Source organism: Parasteatoda tepidariorum, chromosome 8 (genome assembly GCF_982258835.1).
Source record: "Parasteatoda tepidariorum strain Cologne lab strain chromosome 8, Ptep-v5.0, whole genome shotgun sequence".
Classification (NCBI taxonomy): domain Eukaryota; kingdom Metazoa; phylum Arthropoda; class Arachnida; order Araneae; family Theridiidae; genus Parasteatoda; species Parasteatoda tepidariorum.
The window spans coordinates 106,464,451-106,480,919 of NC_141762.1; the positions used below are offsets into that span (position 1 = coordinate 106,464,451).

Below are 16,469 nucleotides of genomic sequence, written 5' to 3' on the forward strand. Positions count from 1 at the left end.
GAATTGCTCAGTTATCAAAAGTAAAAAGTTTTATTCATATATACCCTCTATTCATTTTTTCATGCCTTCATATTTCCAATTTAAGTTCAATAGTTTTTGCACTACAAAACAAATTGTAGTGTGAAACTGAACACCCAAAAACAGTGGTAGTGGCTTTTGCTATTTTTTGATATCGAAAGAAACATTACTTAATATGAATGCTCTAAACAACTCTTAAATGTGATGTGCTAAGGGTATTTGTAAATAGTTATTTTATTTTTTAATTCATGAAATTGTCCTATAATGCTAAAGGCTAGAGAATTATATTGGTCATTTTTAATTTCTTAGATTTGGTTCGATTTCTTAAATAGGGTTGCCACTCTGCAGGGAGAATAGGGAAAACCTGGAAAATACAGGGAATTGAAAAATCACCTAAAATAACCGGGAAAATGCTGGGAATTTTGAGTTTTTCTTTACAAACTGTGACAATTCAGGGAATTTTGTTCCTTATTTTTGTCTTTTAAAAAATTGTGACCTCACAAAGTGCAATCTATGGGATATTTAAGGATATTTCAGCTATGTTAAACTATTACATTTACTATATAGCATTATTTGTTTTAAGTATGTAAGCTTTTTCAGCAGTTAAAACTAGTATAGTTAGTCCAATATAGCTCACAAAAAAAGCAGAATAATTGTGTTTCCTCTTAATATATTGTGTGTAACATGTACAGTGAAAAACACAGAATTTTTTTTTTCCAGATTTGAGTGGCAACCCTGTTAAATCAATTTCAGTTTTTCCAATGTCTTAGAAGAAATTTCTTTTTTTCTGGAAGTTTTCATAAGTTTTTTTTAATCTCTTCAGAACGGGCCAGTCTTATATGCATTCTCTAGGTGTCAATAATCAGGGTAAAAAAAAAAAAAAAAAAAACTGGTAGCCAAACTATTTTTATAGCAATAATTCATTTGTGGGTGTGGTAATAATAGTTTGCTTCATTTAATTCACCAAGACTTAGTTTAAATTAAAAATTGTATAGTTACACTTTTAACTCCCTAGGATTGGATGTGTTAAATTTAAAATGAAAGCAAAAATAAGCCTGTCAAATTAGGTATGTCTAAACTTAAGCTACCACTTTTTATTTTATACTATCCTGATTCTAATTTCTTATGACTCGCCTGTCCGGAAAAGATTAAGGACCTTTTAATGACTTTCGTGAATTTATTTAACTCTCTTTTTTTGTATTAAATCCACTGAAAATAAAATTCCCTTATAATTTTAATGATATTTTTATTTATAGGACTTGAACAATATTGAAAGACCGTATTGTGAACGCCATTTCCACGTGTCTGTTTCCGAAGGATGGGCTGAACATTACAGTATTTGTCCACTGCCCAATGTGCACATTTCTCTCAAAGTTTTCTCAACTGCTGTCCATAGGTTATTGGATACTCATCAAGGTTCTCTTCCACTAATCAGGTTTGTTTATTTTTTCTCAGAAGGATTATTCAATGTATTAATAAAAGCTTACCAGACAAAAAATCAGATACTGTTAGAGAAATCATATTTTTCATTTTATAACTGTCGTTAAACAGCCGACCCTATTCTTTGGGTTTATGTCTACTATTGTTCAACTCTGTAGCCTTGTAATTTTGAGCCTAATCCAAAAGACAAGGGAACTCCTGGATCAAGTTTTGCTTGGATTAGTTTTTGGTCTCGTTAGTTTCAGCATCCATTAAAATCACTTGTCCAGATTATAGCTATGTCATTTCTTTAGTGGGTACACAACATAAATAGATACATAAAATTATAGCGTTTTTAAAAAGTGCATATTTTCAATTTTTGTTTTTAAAAAGAAGGTGCTTTTTTAATGGATGTTTTTAAAAAAAAGTGCGTAATTTTCCCTTTTTAAAAGTGAGATTTTTTTCTCTTTACCATATCTATTTTCGCCATGCATTATGCAAAAGCGCGGTTTTCACATTATTCTATTCCACATCTTCACAATTCATGCAAACACATTGCGTGTCGACCTACCGTCGGTCCGTAGCGTGTGAAAGAGTTTGTTTACATGTTTGATGAAATACTTGCAGGTCCATATGCGTATACTGAACTGGATTCAGTCAGAAGAATTCTTCCACTCTCATGTGCAATTCTGCATTTTGCAATATACTCCCAATTTCAGGCTTTATTTTTCCACCCCCCGAAATCGAACCAAAAAATCTCTTATCGTTTTATGGCGGTTAATATAATCAAGAAAAGAGTTTTTCGCCAAAATCTAGTTATTTTATCATGTTCATCTAAAGTCTTTTAAAATTATTTTCCATTTTATTAATGTATGTAGTGCTTAAAACTATTTTTTGAGTGTTTAAAAGGTGCATATATTTTGTTGAAAAATTTGGCTATGCCCCCTGAAATAGATGCACAAAATACGTTTTAACTTCTAAACCATAAATTCTAACATTATCTCCATGATGAGTCAAGCTAGTGTTAAAAAAAGACTCTTAAAACATATCCTCATTTGTCTGGATATCATTTAAATTTCACTTGTCTTTTAAACTCCAGGATTTTGTGGGCTTTTCATGTGAGATAAACTGATCTCAATGGGTACCAGCTTGTTATTTTATGAAATATCTGGGTTGCAATTTTTTTTAAAGCTTAGTTTGACTGTACTAATTCCCTATGCTAAATTATTCTAGAAAAAAAAGGAATTGAAAAGAAACTTTAGAAACTGTTTCTAAAATGACCTAAAGATTGGCCTTAGATACTATATTTGAGTATTATTCTCTTTATGTTCTTAGATACTTACTAGATGGGAACACAATTCTCTTTATGTTACTGGATGGGAACATAATTCTCTTTATGTTCTTAGATACTTACTGGATGGAACATAATTCTCTTTATGTTCTTTGATACTTGCTAGATGGGAACATAATTCTCTTTAAGTTTTCTGTTTTCAACAAGCACAAAATTGTATTTACTTCTTTTTTTTTTTCGTTTATAAAATCCCAGAAAAATAAGCTTTTCTTTACAGTGTAATCAAAGAATTTCCTTTTTTCCCTTTAAAACTTCCTTTATCCCAGCCTTTTTCTTTTCAGTTTCATTATTGTTTTTACTTTTATAAACTAAGATTTTTATTAAAAGTTGAATGATTGGCCAAGTACAGAGATTCAGAACTGAATCCATTTGTTTTGGTTAATTTGTTTAAACAGACATATCTATATAGTATATTTTTTGTCCTGTGTCCAGCCTGAGCGAATCAGCCATGTGCTATCTTGCTGTTGAATAAAAATGTCAAAAACTAAAAGAGGTATCCCTACTGTCCATATCTTTCAATTTGCGGCACGAAGATATATTGTCCATTTATAGAAACAACCTCATATATTGAGCATGAGCTATGTATTTGCATGTTGTATGCAAATGCATATAAAAATTACTCATACAAAAAGAAATATCACTGGAACAAATCGCTATACAATATCCTGCTACTGTCGGTCACAAGTGAAAGAAGATACTGGTTTAAAAGGCTAGCAATCATTAAGTTGTTTTTATCTGTTAAAAGTTTAATATAAAAATTATGTTCTAGTGATTTTTGATTTCTTGCATTATATTTATAATACGGATGTATCTCATGATGTTATTTTATTTATTCACTAGCTTTTGTGATTGTTATGAAGCTGAAATCGGCCCTTTACCTGTAGTTGATGAAAGAACGTACGAAGATGAAAGATTAAAAGGAGTTCCTTTAGAGCATTTAATAGCCTGTGTAAATGGAGTTGAAGTAGCCCTGTCCGCATTGTGCATCAAGAAAGTTCAATGGCTTGAAAATAAGCTTATGGAAGTTAAAAGTAATAATATTTATTTTTATCTTTCTTCACTCTTGCAATAAAACTCAATGCAAAGTGATCCAAAAAAATAACAAGGTGTTAGAAATTTGATACTGAAAACTACTAAATTCAATTACAAGGTTGTCACAGACGACTAAACTGTGACTATAGGCAACTATTTTCTGCCTTAGGCGACTATAGCGACTTTTTTTTTTCTTCCTGAAAAGCCTTTTTTTTAAAAAAAAAAAAAATTTTTTTTCAGGATAAAAATACTTTTCTGTACCCCTAGTGACGTTTTTAGCATAAATTAGGTTGACAGCTTGAGGCCCGAGAGAGCTTCTGGATGCAATTAATTATTTTTTCTTAAAAAATAAAAAAATTTTAATTGCAGATTTGAGTCCTCGCTTTTTAATGCACTAAATTTACACAGATTCCATTGTAAGTCTATTTTGTTTCTTGATCACCTTGCCACGAAATTCTGCCTGATTTTTTAAAAAACCAATTTTTAATACGATCTTACGATGCATGAATTTTGAATTTGAGTAATCACTTTTCACAAATATATATGTATATATATATTTACAAAATCAATTATTGATAAAAGGGAAAACTTTTTAGAAAAAGTGTGTTTTTTTTTAATGAAAAAGTATATTTTTTAATGAATTCTAATTATTAAAAATATTTAATTTTCTGCAAATATTTTTTTATGTAAAAATTTGGTACCAGAACACTAATATTTATATAAATGAAATGAAATTTTAGTCACATTATTGAAAATTTTGTATTTAGGTTTTCAAAGTTTCTGACTATTTTCATGTTTTAGGCTACTAAAAGTAACTATTTTGTTCTTGTTTTCTGGGGCAACCATGCAATTACACCAATATATATATATATTTTTAAATATTTGTCATGAAGAAAAATCTGAATCAATGCAGACACAACAATTCCAGAAATTAGATTAAGAGTAAACTAACTGAAATTATCAATATTTGTCTGAACTATAGTATACTTGTTGCCCAAATTAAAAGTGCTGTCAAGAATATTAAATAAATTACAAAATCTAAAAATGTTTCCAAAGCATATTATTTTTTATCTTCTCTTTATGTAACCAGAAAGAATCTCAATAGATATCATGAAGGTTGGAAAAGTTATCATAAAAATTCAAGCAAATTCCAAAAGAAAACATTTCAAAATTGCATTAAATATTTGTTATTTTTCGTCACACTTTGATCTCTTATAAAAATCTAATTATTAATAATATCTAATATTAATAATCATATATATCAAAGCACAAATCACCCATTTACAGACGTGCCAACTCTCCCGCATTTTGCGGGAGTCTCCCGAATTTTGAGTTATTCTCCCGCCCTCCGGAATTGATTTGAAAAACTCCCGAATTTTACTGCGATCGACGGCCAAACTCAAAATTACCTAATTTTTCCGCGAGTGCGAAGGTAAGTTTTTCTTTCAGCTTGAATTCCATCCCCTCTTATCAAACTACCATCTGCCTGAAGCGTAGCTGAACATGCTTTATTTTCCCCCCTCTTTAACGTTACCTCTAAAAACACTCCTATTTCACCCGCCCCCTTACACTGGGGGCGGGTGAAATCTTCCTCTTCTTTCGTGTGGAGTTGAATGCAATGACGTCACATGTCGTTATCGAGTGACGTCCATTCTGGAGTGGGGAAACTCGTACTCTCGATAGTTGGAATTGATATTGTATCTTGCTGTTTTTATAGTTTTTAATGCGTATTTTTCCACGGTTGGCAACAAGCTCGTAAACTAGCAACGTGATATCAATTATTCGTTTAGTCTTCGTATATTTAAAAAAAAAAAAAAAATTCAAGGATGTCTTAAGTCAAAACGGAAGTATGGATCAATTTCAACAAATCATGTACCAATGACTTTAGCAAGACTTAATTGCGGAGAGCTAAGTCTGCAACTCTTTTTTTCATGCATACAGTAGAGAACCATTTATCTGGTATCCAGATAATCCAGAAAAAAAATTTGCTCGGTTCTCCCGCCATTTTGAACTAAAACGATATGGAAAAAAAAAAGCGGAAACTGGACTAATCCTTGAAGTGGAGTAGAGGAAAATGTGAGGAAGGGAAGAATTTTTTTCCCCGTTTACCCAGAGAAACGTCATTTCTTCCGCGACCTTGAAGATTTTAGATCTTTATTCTCTTTTAGGTCGTTAAACTCAAAGGAGTGGCATGATGATTTCGTTTGCTAGTTTGATTTACGAGGGGGTAGGGAAGATGCATTGCACATGCATATCAGTGAACAGAAGATGAAAGAGAAAAATATATTTATCTATTTGACATCGATTAATAAAAATAAAATGTTTTTCTTTTGAATAAATTCTGATTCTTTGGAAGTGCGGTATCATTCGCAAGTCTTTCTTGATGTGGAATCACACCTGCTTTAATTAAAAATCGCGTTTTTATAAAAAAAAAGGAGAATTGTTTATTAATTTAAACATACAATTATTTTATGAAGCAGATTGCAGTTTCGTTTTTCTGATTCCACTACGTTTTTTTTTTCTTTTTCATGATAAATTTTGCACTCAATAAAATTATTTGTATTACCAAATTTTTTCATTAGTTTTTTTTTTTTTTTTTTAAAGTCCGTTGATCTTGCCTTGTTCTAGGTTTTAATATTTATGCTAGTGCCGTTTTTTAACTATCGTTTCGGTTCGATAATTTTCAAGTGTTGTTTTTATTTAGATTAATAGGTTTTCCTTTTATTTTCGCCCCCCCCCATGAAATATATTGCGTTATTTAATCATTGGTTTTGTTTATTAGTTGATTTAGGAATCGTAATTATTTTTTAAACTTGTTTTTCTTGTCTAAACTTGCAAATTTTTTTATTCTTTTAAATTTTATTTTTCTACAATTTTTTTCCTTTTTACATTTAGGAGTGCTTTTCTTTTTTCTCTTACTTTAAAATGTGTTTACATTTTTTCCTTGTAATTTGGGTTTGATAAAACATCGATTAACGACACTTTTTTGTCGATCCAGGAAACCGGGAAATTAAGACATCCGGGATAGCGATGGTCCCGAGCATCCCGGATAATTGGTTCTTTATTGTACAGACATTAGTATTGAATTGGTTTTTTAAAATAAAATACTTATTCAATTTGTTTATTTTTTAAAAGTTTTTGTGTATTTTTATTACAGTGTCGGGTTTTTGAATAATGTTTTATTAAGGAAATGGTATTTATTTAAAGAGTATCTACCTAATATAGTTTTGTGTTGCTAAATCTGTGTTTAATTATTTTATTTCCATTTAATATTTTTAAACAATTATTGCTCTATTAGTGTGTAAAATTTCTTGCATTCTTATATTTAATAAATTTTTTACTTAAAATTCCTTAGAAGTGCCAAATGTTGCATACCATGCACCTTTTTTTACCCCTCCTGAAATCTCCTGAATTCTTGTTAGGGAAACTCCTGAATGTTAATTTTGCTAGGTTGGCACGTCTGCATTTATATATATTTAGACTGTTTTGAAAACATTCCTGTACAGAATTTTCTGCAAATTTATCTGTAATTCTGTAAAATTATTACATTAATTTACTTAGAAAACTCTGGAAGGATTTAAAACATAAAACCAAAAGATATCAAGATTTGAGAATTAGCTTATGGCTTGCATAGAAAAATTAACTTAAAGTTTAAATGGATGTTAACATAAGAAAAAGGAATGTTAAAAGTACTTAATGGAGTAATGTAAGATAAAAGAGGCTGAAGGAGAAAATCTGTGACAAGTGGTTTACCACATGACATCACAAGTGGACACTCCTGATAGCGTCAGAATTACTGTAGCATACCTAGCCACTCTTCCAGATTTTCCGGAATGTTTTACTTTCGTATTTAATGTGATAACATTTTTGATTTCATGATTGATTCCTGTTTTAACACATTTGTTTTTTATTTATTTTTAACTACCACTACATTTTAATAGCTTAAACATACATAAGAAGGATTCTGCCACACAGTTAATGGTCAAGATTACGGCTGAGTAATAAAAATAGCTATTTTTGCGAATTCTCATAATAATCTATTTAAAATAAGTAATTTTCCCCCTTATTACCAAGAACTATATATAAAATTTTGTTTGTTTGCAACTAAAATAAAAAAGCAAAACCGATTTGATAAAAACAAAGAAATCTTATTTTGCCCACTCAACAAGCGATTCAGAAAACTTTCTCTCCTTATACAGGGCACGTAGCGTTTGTAAAAAGTACTAAAAGGTGCTTTTTGGGGGATTTCGTTTTTAAAAGCTTTTAAAGGTGCTTTTTTCAGCTGGTGTTTTTAAAAAGTGCTTTTTTTCACGTATAATTTTTTTTCCCTTCAGTGATATCTGACGGATCCCCTGCATTTCATGAAAAATGGGGTGTTTGCTACGTAATCATTCACACGGACTTCATGTCGTACCCACGCAATGACTTGCGCATGCACGCACACTCGAAACTGAAACCAGAGTGCTCCAATTTGGATAGAGTCCGATCCTTATTAAATGTTTTTCTTTTTAATTTGTTTTAATTTTATTCTTGTTTATTTTATTTTGCTTCTAACACTCTTTTGATGTAGGGGGTAAGGGTTCTTTTGCTCTGAGTTCAGAGTCAAGCTGAATTCACTCGGTGATGTGGAAAAGTACTGATTGTTTCGATTTACGTCTGTTTCTTTTAGGTTTTTTTTTTTAATGCTAAAACTGTTCATAAAAGTTTTTGTTTTTCAATAATATCATTGCTTCAATATGAATTTTTTGAGTGCTTGAAAATTTTTGTAAAGTGCTTGAAAAGTTTTTAAAAAGTGCTTATTTTTGATTCAAAGATTTGGCTACGCACTCTGTTATAGTAAAGCAAAAAAACATAAACTCAAAAAATCTGAAATGAGCAAAAGTTTTTAGTGATTCAAATGCAGGTTGGTAAGAAGTTCTAAATTAACCAAAAAACTGGAACTTTAATTCCAAGTAATTGATTTAATTTTATTATTACACGCAATTTTAAACTTTTTTGGTGATTTATTTTCTATTAATTTTTTAAATATGATTTTCATTTAATTCAACCACAATCTATTTCGGCGTATCGTCAGTCCGTAACGTATTAAAACGCCATTCGATTTTCATAATTCAAAAATTTTGACAATTGTCAAAAACAATGCCGAAAGTTATAATTTTTTTTTTTGACATGACAGTTAAAACCAGATAAAACCTTCAATTGTTAAAAACTTTCCAATCCTACCTGATTGTGATTTTTTTGCAAAGTGCTTAAAAATATTATTTAAGTGCTCAAAAAGTGCTTATTTTTTGTTGAATAATTAGGCTACGCACCCTGTTCTCTAAAGTATGCAAATACTAACATAAAAGTCACAAATAGAAATCTTTCTTCTAGGCCTCCAGAGTGTGAGCCCAGCATTGGCAGGGCAGCTAACGTTGTTTGGACGTGAGGTTATAGATCTTTTGAAAAATCAGCCGCAGTGCCTGGTGTCTTTTAACAAATTCATCCCCACCTATCATCATCATTTTGGTCGCCAATGCCGTGTTGCTGACTACGGTTTCACCAAACTCATTGATCTCCTGGAAGCCATTCCTCACATTGTTCAGGTAACACCAACTTTTAATCTTTTTGTCCTTATTTTTGTGTGTGTTCAGATCATCCCATTTTCTTCTTCAGATTCAAATGCAGGTATTAAAATTAATCAATTTAAAAATTCAAACTTTTTTGTTCTATATACAGGGTATCCGCACACTTGGAAAGTCGTGGATTTCAGTTTTGAATAAACTTTTTCTTGTTTTGAGCTTTTTTTTTAAAAAAAATCATGGATTTGGGTCTCTGAAAAATCTAATTTTTAAAATTGAATTTACCCCCCCCCCCCTCAAACTTTATAGTGTTCCAAATATCTGAATTTGTAACAAAATCCCCACTCACAGTCATATTTTATTAAAATGTTAATTGTTCCGAATATCTGAATTTGTAACAAAATCCCCACTCGCAGTCATATTTTATTAAAATGTAAAGTGTTCCGAATATCTGAATTTGTAACAAAATCTCCACTCTTAGTCATATTTTATCAAAATATAAAATATTTTTATCATGTTCTTTAAAAATTATGGTGTACTTTCAAAAAATGAAGGAAAAAACATCATTTCTAGAGTGAATTATCTTTTAAGTTTCTATGATTTCAGTATCTTTTAGAATATAATTTAGCAGAAAAAAAGAAGAAAAAAATATTTGCTTTTTGTATTTTTTTCATTTATTTTATTGCTTCAACTCTTTCTTTAGTCTGTTTTCGAAATTTAAAATCTATAAATATGAAGATGCAGAGTATAACAGTTTTGTTTATACCTATCATTCCAATTAATGTTATTATACTGCTTTTTTAAATTTATTGTTGTGTTTTTGTCATAGAAAATAGTAGCTTCGTTAAGTCATGAAAAATTCTTCGAATTAGTCATGGAAAGTCTTCAAAAGTCATAGATTTAAAAATCTAAAATGTAACAGATACCCTGTATATCTTTTATTTAAAAAAATCAGAAAATATTTGTAAAAACCGTTTACCCTGTATATCTTTTATTTAAAAAAAATCAGAAAATATTTGTAAAAACCGTTTTATATAATGTTTGTGAAACTGCAAAATTCAGTAGTTTGACCGTAGGGACCATTTGCTTACATGACCGTAATATATGTAATTGTCTGCACAATTTATTGTTCAGTGGTTCTATAAAAAACTCATTTAACAATTTTATCAAGTTTTTATGTTGATAAGTTCTGGGTCATAGGCTTATTATTTTCTGCATATGCAGTGGTAAAGTTTTTAGTTTCACATTAGTCTCTTTTATATGATTTTTTAAATAATTGATTCCAATTAGCAATGTCGTAATAATATAAAATCACATAATAATATAAAAGTGAGGTGACCCCCTGTGGCAGAATTACAATGACATTGTCACAGAACGTCACAGTTCTTGCAGAAAGATTTTTCATTTAAAGAGTAAAAAATTTTAGTTTTCTTTTCTAAGGAAATTTACACGTAATATTTAAATCATGCATTTAGATAATCACTTTTTGACCCGCTCAATTTATGCCAATAGTATCATAAATTGATGTAATTTTTCGATTTTATTTTCGGCAGTTACTGATATTAATTTTCACATGGTTTTTTTAATATCCCTATATGTTTTAAACAATATGGAAAATTCCAATTGAAAATTTGCAGTTATTGCTACTGATTTCTCCATAGTTTTTAAATCCCATATTTTTTATACGATATTTATTACAACAACTGTACCTCGAAATGAAACACGCTGTCGAGGAGTCCGATTCGCATTATTTCGTCGTTGATCTTTATTTCAGCAACGGATTTTTATTTTAATTGTGATGATTATTTACAAGATGCGAAAAAGTAAATAGGTGGTAAGTTTTTCCCCCAACAAAATATGAGAATAGAAAATTCTTACACATTCAATTAAAGAAAAATTATAATAGTTTTTGTTGTTGTTGTAAACACAGCGCTTTTGTTATTTTAAATTAGTAACATATAGGTTTGGTATTATTAAAAGTATCTTGCAGAAAGATATTAGCTCTAGAGTTTTGTCGTAGATAACTTGGTAAAATTCTGCCACAGGGGAGGTGATAATTCACTTAATTACTTGTGCAAAAATGTTAAAGCTGCATATTCACTGCCATTTCGAGACTAGCGAAATCTTATTTTAAAATTCTTTGATAAAGGAGGTTTTGAATTAGATTACAAATTTGAATTAAATATTGGCTTGAGGGAATATTAACTAATCGATAGTGATTCTATTTTTTTTTAATGCAACAGTTCTATTAAAATTTATTTGTACTGATATAGAACTATTAAGAGTTGATCTGTGCACCATTAATAGAATTGTACTAGGAACCTGAAAATTATTCATTTGAACTGATTTATCCAACTACTATTTCTTTGATCATCTGCATACCTACCAAGGTATACAGATTAACATACCTGCCAAGCCTCTTGTTTTTCAACAAAGACTCTTGTATTTTATAAATATCTCCTGTTTACCTGTATATTCTCAAATTTCTCTGAATTTATTGAAGAAATTTTTTTTTTTAAATTGGGGGGGGGGGGATATCCACTGATGGCAAAAATATTTCTCTTATTCCTCAACAGATGGTGCTATTGCCAGTACTGCAGTATGTTGAGTGTTAATAGTTTAAGTAATTATAACTAATAATTTAAAATACTCTTAAGATTTTATATATATTTTTTACTTCGCTAAATGTAAGCGCTTATATTATTTCTAATTTTGAATTTCTCTTTTTGAACTTCACTTGTAGCCTAAAAAATGTCGCTAGTAAAATATGCATTATTTTATTTCTCGAATGTTTTTCTGATAAGCTAGAGTGCTTAAATTACAACTGGATCTCTGTGTCAGATGACTATACAAGTTACTATTGTTTTCTTTATTATTGTGAGCAAAATTTATTTTATATCCAATCGAAATTTCGACCATTTTTAGGCATAAAGAAAAATTAAAAATATGAGAATAATTATATTGTTGTCACATCTAAAATAAAAACATTAGGTTCATCATCCTCTGCTTCAAATCTGATGAATAAAACAGCCATTCTTATGTTGCAGGAAAGTGAAGAAAACGCCTCTTTAGTCTCTGTTAATTAGAACTGTTGAAAGATTCATTTTTGGTTTTCAATAAATGATCAAATAAGCATATGGTGCATAACGTTTTTAAAAACTGCTTAAAGGTGCTTATTTTTAATTTTCGTTTTTTAAAAGCACTTAAAGGTGCTTTCTTTATGGGGTGTTTTTAAAAAGTCCTTAATTTTTCCTTTTTTAAAATGAGATATTCTTTCTTCACTGTGTATTATTCAAAAACGTGGTTTTCACATTTTTGTATTCAGCGTTTTCACAATTAATTTAACCACAATGCATTTTAGTGCCTTCGGTCGGTAAAGTATCACGGCTCCAATCATGTTATATGTTTAATAAAATACTTGGGAGTGACTACTGACCTGGGTGAGGTGAGATTGTTGCACTCTCATGTGCAACTCTGCTGCATTTTGCAAGATATTCTCAGTTTCGGACTTCATTTTCCACCCTCTGAAATCGAACGGAAAAATCTCTTTATCTTTTTATGGTGGCTAATATAGTTAAGAAAAGAGTTCTTTGTCAGAAACTAGGTATTTTATATGTTAAGTCAATGAAAATTATTTTGCATTTTGTTAATGTATATAGTGATTAAAAATATTTTTCGAGTGCTTAAAAAATACTTATTTTTTGTTGAAATATTTGGCTACGTACCCTGCCTTAGGCTCTGTTAACTAGAGCAACATCCTGTTGAAAGATATATTTTTGGTTTTCAATGAATGATCAAAAAATACTGGGTTTCAAACTTTGTTTAAGTAATTTCTTGTCACTTTGAGCTATACAAAATAATAAAAATTGTTTTTTGTTCTTTAATAGGTTTATATTTCCTGATTGTTTTCTTCCACTTGTTTGGTAATACCGGTAGTATTTTTTAATTTTTAGGTACTGGGAGAAGGTCAAGAACGCCAAGTGACGCTCACTCATCGCACTCAAGTGAAGAGGTTTTCCGCCGAACTACTTCGAATTCTGAAGTCCCGCGCCAGTAAACAAATTGCACTCGTTGAATTTCCTCAATCCTATGAGCAAGTGATTGAGAAAAAGTTTGAAGTGACAAACTATGGAGTGTGTGAAATCGAGGATCTTCTAGAAGAAGTGTCCGAAAATGTTATTGTGGTATGAATAGTGATTGTTTTCATTTAAACACTGTACTAATAGAAAATACAAACAATCACTAGTAGAAAAATTTGTACTAACAGAAAATAGTGCTAATATTGTAGATGTTGTACATGCATGTACATGAATGGTATATGCTTATATTGTATGTACATGAGACATGTAGGCATTTCCTGTATGTTCATACTATACAAAGCTGGTATTCATTGTATATACATACGTACACAAGCACAAACTCACATTGTGCATGCATAAGTATAACTCGCTCACCAGGAGTTGGCCTCCATCATGTGGTATGCAATGATACTATTTTTGGGAGAAGGAAAAACGGTAGTTACACAAAATATTTTTTCTTAAAATTTAATTTTTGTGTTCCGTATGAAACTGTAAATCCATATTTTTGTGTTGACTTTTTAATATAATTTTTAATTTTTCGCAAATTTTGTCTAAATTTTCGCAAAATAGGTACCTCTCAGAAAAACCTATACAGACCCCTGATTTGGCAATCGTATGGCAAAAACATTTATTTTGAAAACTTTATCTGCATTTCTATAACAATGAATATTTCATAAATTTGATGTTATTTTGTGTCATTTTTTATGGTATTTTGAGTGAATAGTTTTTCTTTTTTGAGACATTTTGCTGGGAAAACAGCAGTTTTTAAATTTGAAATATATTTAATTAGTCAGAGAAACGAAAGGTATAATAGGTAATAAAGAGAAGTAAGTGACTGAAAAAGAAGTCACTGTTTGTGTTTGGCACGCATTAAGGATTGTCTTAATTTCTAGCGTGAAGACGTTTCTACTCCCACGCTGAAATGAGCTCTGGGTCAGAGGAGGTGGCCTGGCCAACTCCTGATGAACAAACTATATTTGCAGAACGTGTATACAATCATTGTGTATATACATACATGTCTACTACATATATATTATATATATAAATATATGTGTATGTATGTAAGTATTTACCTATATGTGCATTAGGTAAATGCATACAAAATGTATTATTATGCATTACGTTATACCATCTGTGTTGTATAACATGATACATACTGTATACAATCGTTTTTACTTGTAATCTTATATTTTGATTACTTGTAATCACGATTGAAAGTTATTGAATATGGCAATCACGATTGCAGCTGTAATCAAAATTGAGTGTGTAATCATGATTATGAGTACTGTACTAAAAAAATGTAATAAATTACATTTTTGCTAAATTTTGTCTAAAATCAGTACTCGTAATCAATCCATCGTAGTCCGTTAAAATCAGATTATCATGTAAAAAGCTGTTATGGAGCTCAGCTTCTTTTTATTTTGCAAATTAAATATTAATTTTTTTAAAGTTATTCAATAATTATTTTTAAAAGTTGTAGTTTAATATGAAAAGTTTTTGTATTTAACTTGTCAATTTATGGACATAAAAATTTTAAAATTTCCATACCTGTTTTACGGGATTTGATACAGGGTCGAAATTTTGTGTTTAATGCTTAACAATGTTGAAGTCCATTTTGAGCTATGTCCACTTTCATTAACACACATTTTGAACTATGTTTATTTTTGTAAACACACATTTTGAGCAATGTCCAAATTTCGTAAATGCGCATTTCTAGCTATGTCAATTTTCATACACGTGTCTTTCATTAGTTATTGCAGTTGCCTTATTCAATTCAAACTGTATGAAATGCATTTCACATTATTTCTCGTAATCGTTCTTTTTTTCTTTTCTTTTTTTAAAAACTTTTTTAAAGCGAATGAAATTACCATGAATAATTTTTTATCCAAACAAATTTGATACAGTAAGATTTAAATTACAGAAAATCGTAATAAAGTTTTATATAGAATTTTAACTTTTTACCAACCATTTATTAAAAATTTTCTCCTGAAATAAAGACATTTGATTTAACCAAGGCTATATTTCTTTGGCAAGTTCTGTTTTAATTTTTTTTTCCATGAATCAAAATTTTAATTTCTTTTTTAAGTGAAAGATTCTGTAAAAATTTTTATATCTTTTAATTAATTTCCAATCTCCTGAATCTGAAATAAAATAAGACAGTTGGAGAGACTTTTTTGAAAAGGGTCATCACGGGTCTCTATAATTTTTCTTTTCTTTGTTTCTAATGTTAAAAAAAAACTATTACCATATTACATATGTGACTTAACTACCACTACAATTATAAAATATCAATTCACTAATGTATGTAAGACATGCTAACTCTATTCAATCTTGAGGTACCTTTTGATGAAAGATTTGTATTGCCAATTACTTCTCTCCCCACATTGGTGACCCAGGTGTTATATGAACTAGTCTTCATCGAAAGTAACGTCCACCTTAAAGAATGGTCCACTAAATGGAGCTGTATTAAATCCACGGTCATGGTCGCTCCCGTGTTGTCATCAGCAGTCGAATGTATACAGGCCGATGCATCGTGTGATCGAGACTGAGTAGCAACAGTGTGAGGTGGATAATGTTGCATTCCCAAGTAACTTGCAACTCTTCAATGAGGATCATCCATCGACGTAGGCGTGTTCATATCAAAGTGGGAGTTTCTGTCAAGGTAGGCGTGTTCAGATCACGTCCGAAGGTCACCAATGTGGTGATCTTGGTTATACTTGCTGTTTCTGACTGCTGCTGTTGCTTCTCAGTCTCATTTACACACTCAACAGGAACACAGGAGAAGCCACACACCCAACTTAACACAGCTCTCACAACAAACGCTCAAAACTCGGTGAACTTAATACAGCTCTCTTTCGCAAACGCAGCAACTAATGGTATACGTTCATCGAATTCTATCCCACATAAAACTTCTGGTGGGGGATCATATCACTACAATTATTATATATCAATTCACTAGTATATAACACGATTCAATACTTGAGGTAACTTTTGATAGAAGGCTGACAT

The 16,469-nt window shown here is 30.2% G+C and overlaps 1 protein-coding gene across 8 annotated transcripts in view; it reads left to right on the forward strand.

Annotated features, from left to right (window-relative positions):
* LOC107446979 (meiosis regulator and mRNA stability factor 1-like protein) overlaps positions 1 to 16,469 on the forward strand; it is a 91,801-nt gene that overhangs the window by 54,210 nt on the left and 21,122 nt on the right. For all 8 annotated transcript variants that reach the window (XM_016061771.5, XM_016061772.5, XM_016061770.5 and 5 more), the window contains 4 exons: positions 1,275 to 1,453; positions 3,629 to 3,819; positions 9,194 to 9,405; positions 13,335 to 13,565. In XM_016061771.5, the coding sequence (XP_015917257.3) occupies positions 1,275 to 1,453; positions 3,629 to 3,819; positions 9,194 to 9,405; positions 13,335 to 13,565 (813 nt within the window). The remainder of the gene's footprint in view (positions 1 to 1,274; positions 1,454 to 3,628; positions 3,820 to 9,193; positions 9,406 to 13,334; positions 13,566 to 16,469) is intronic.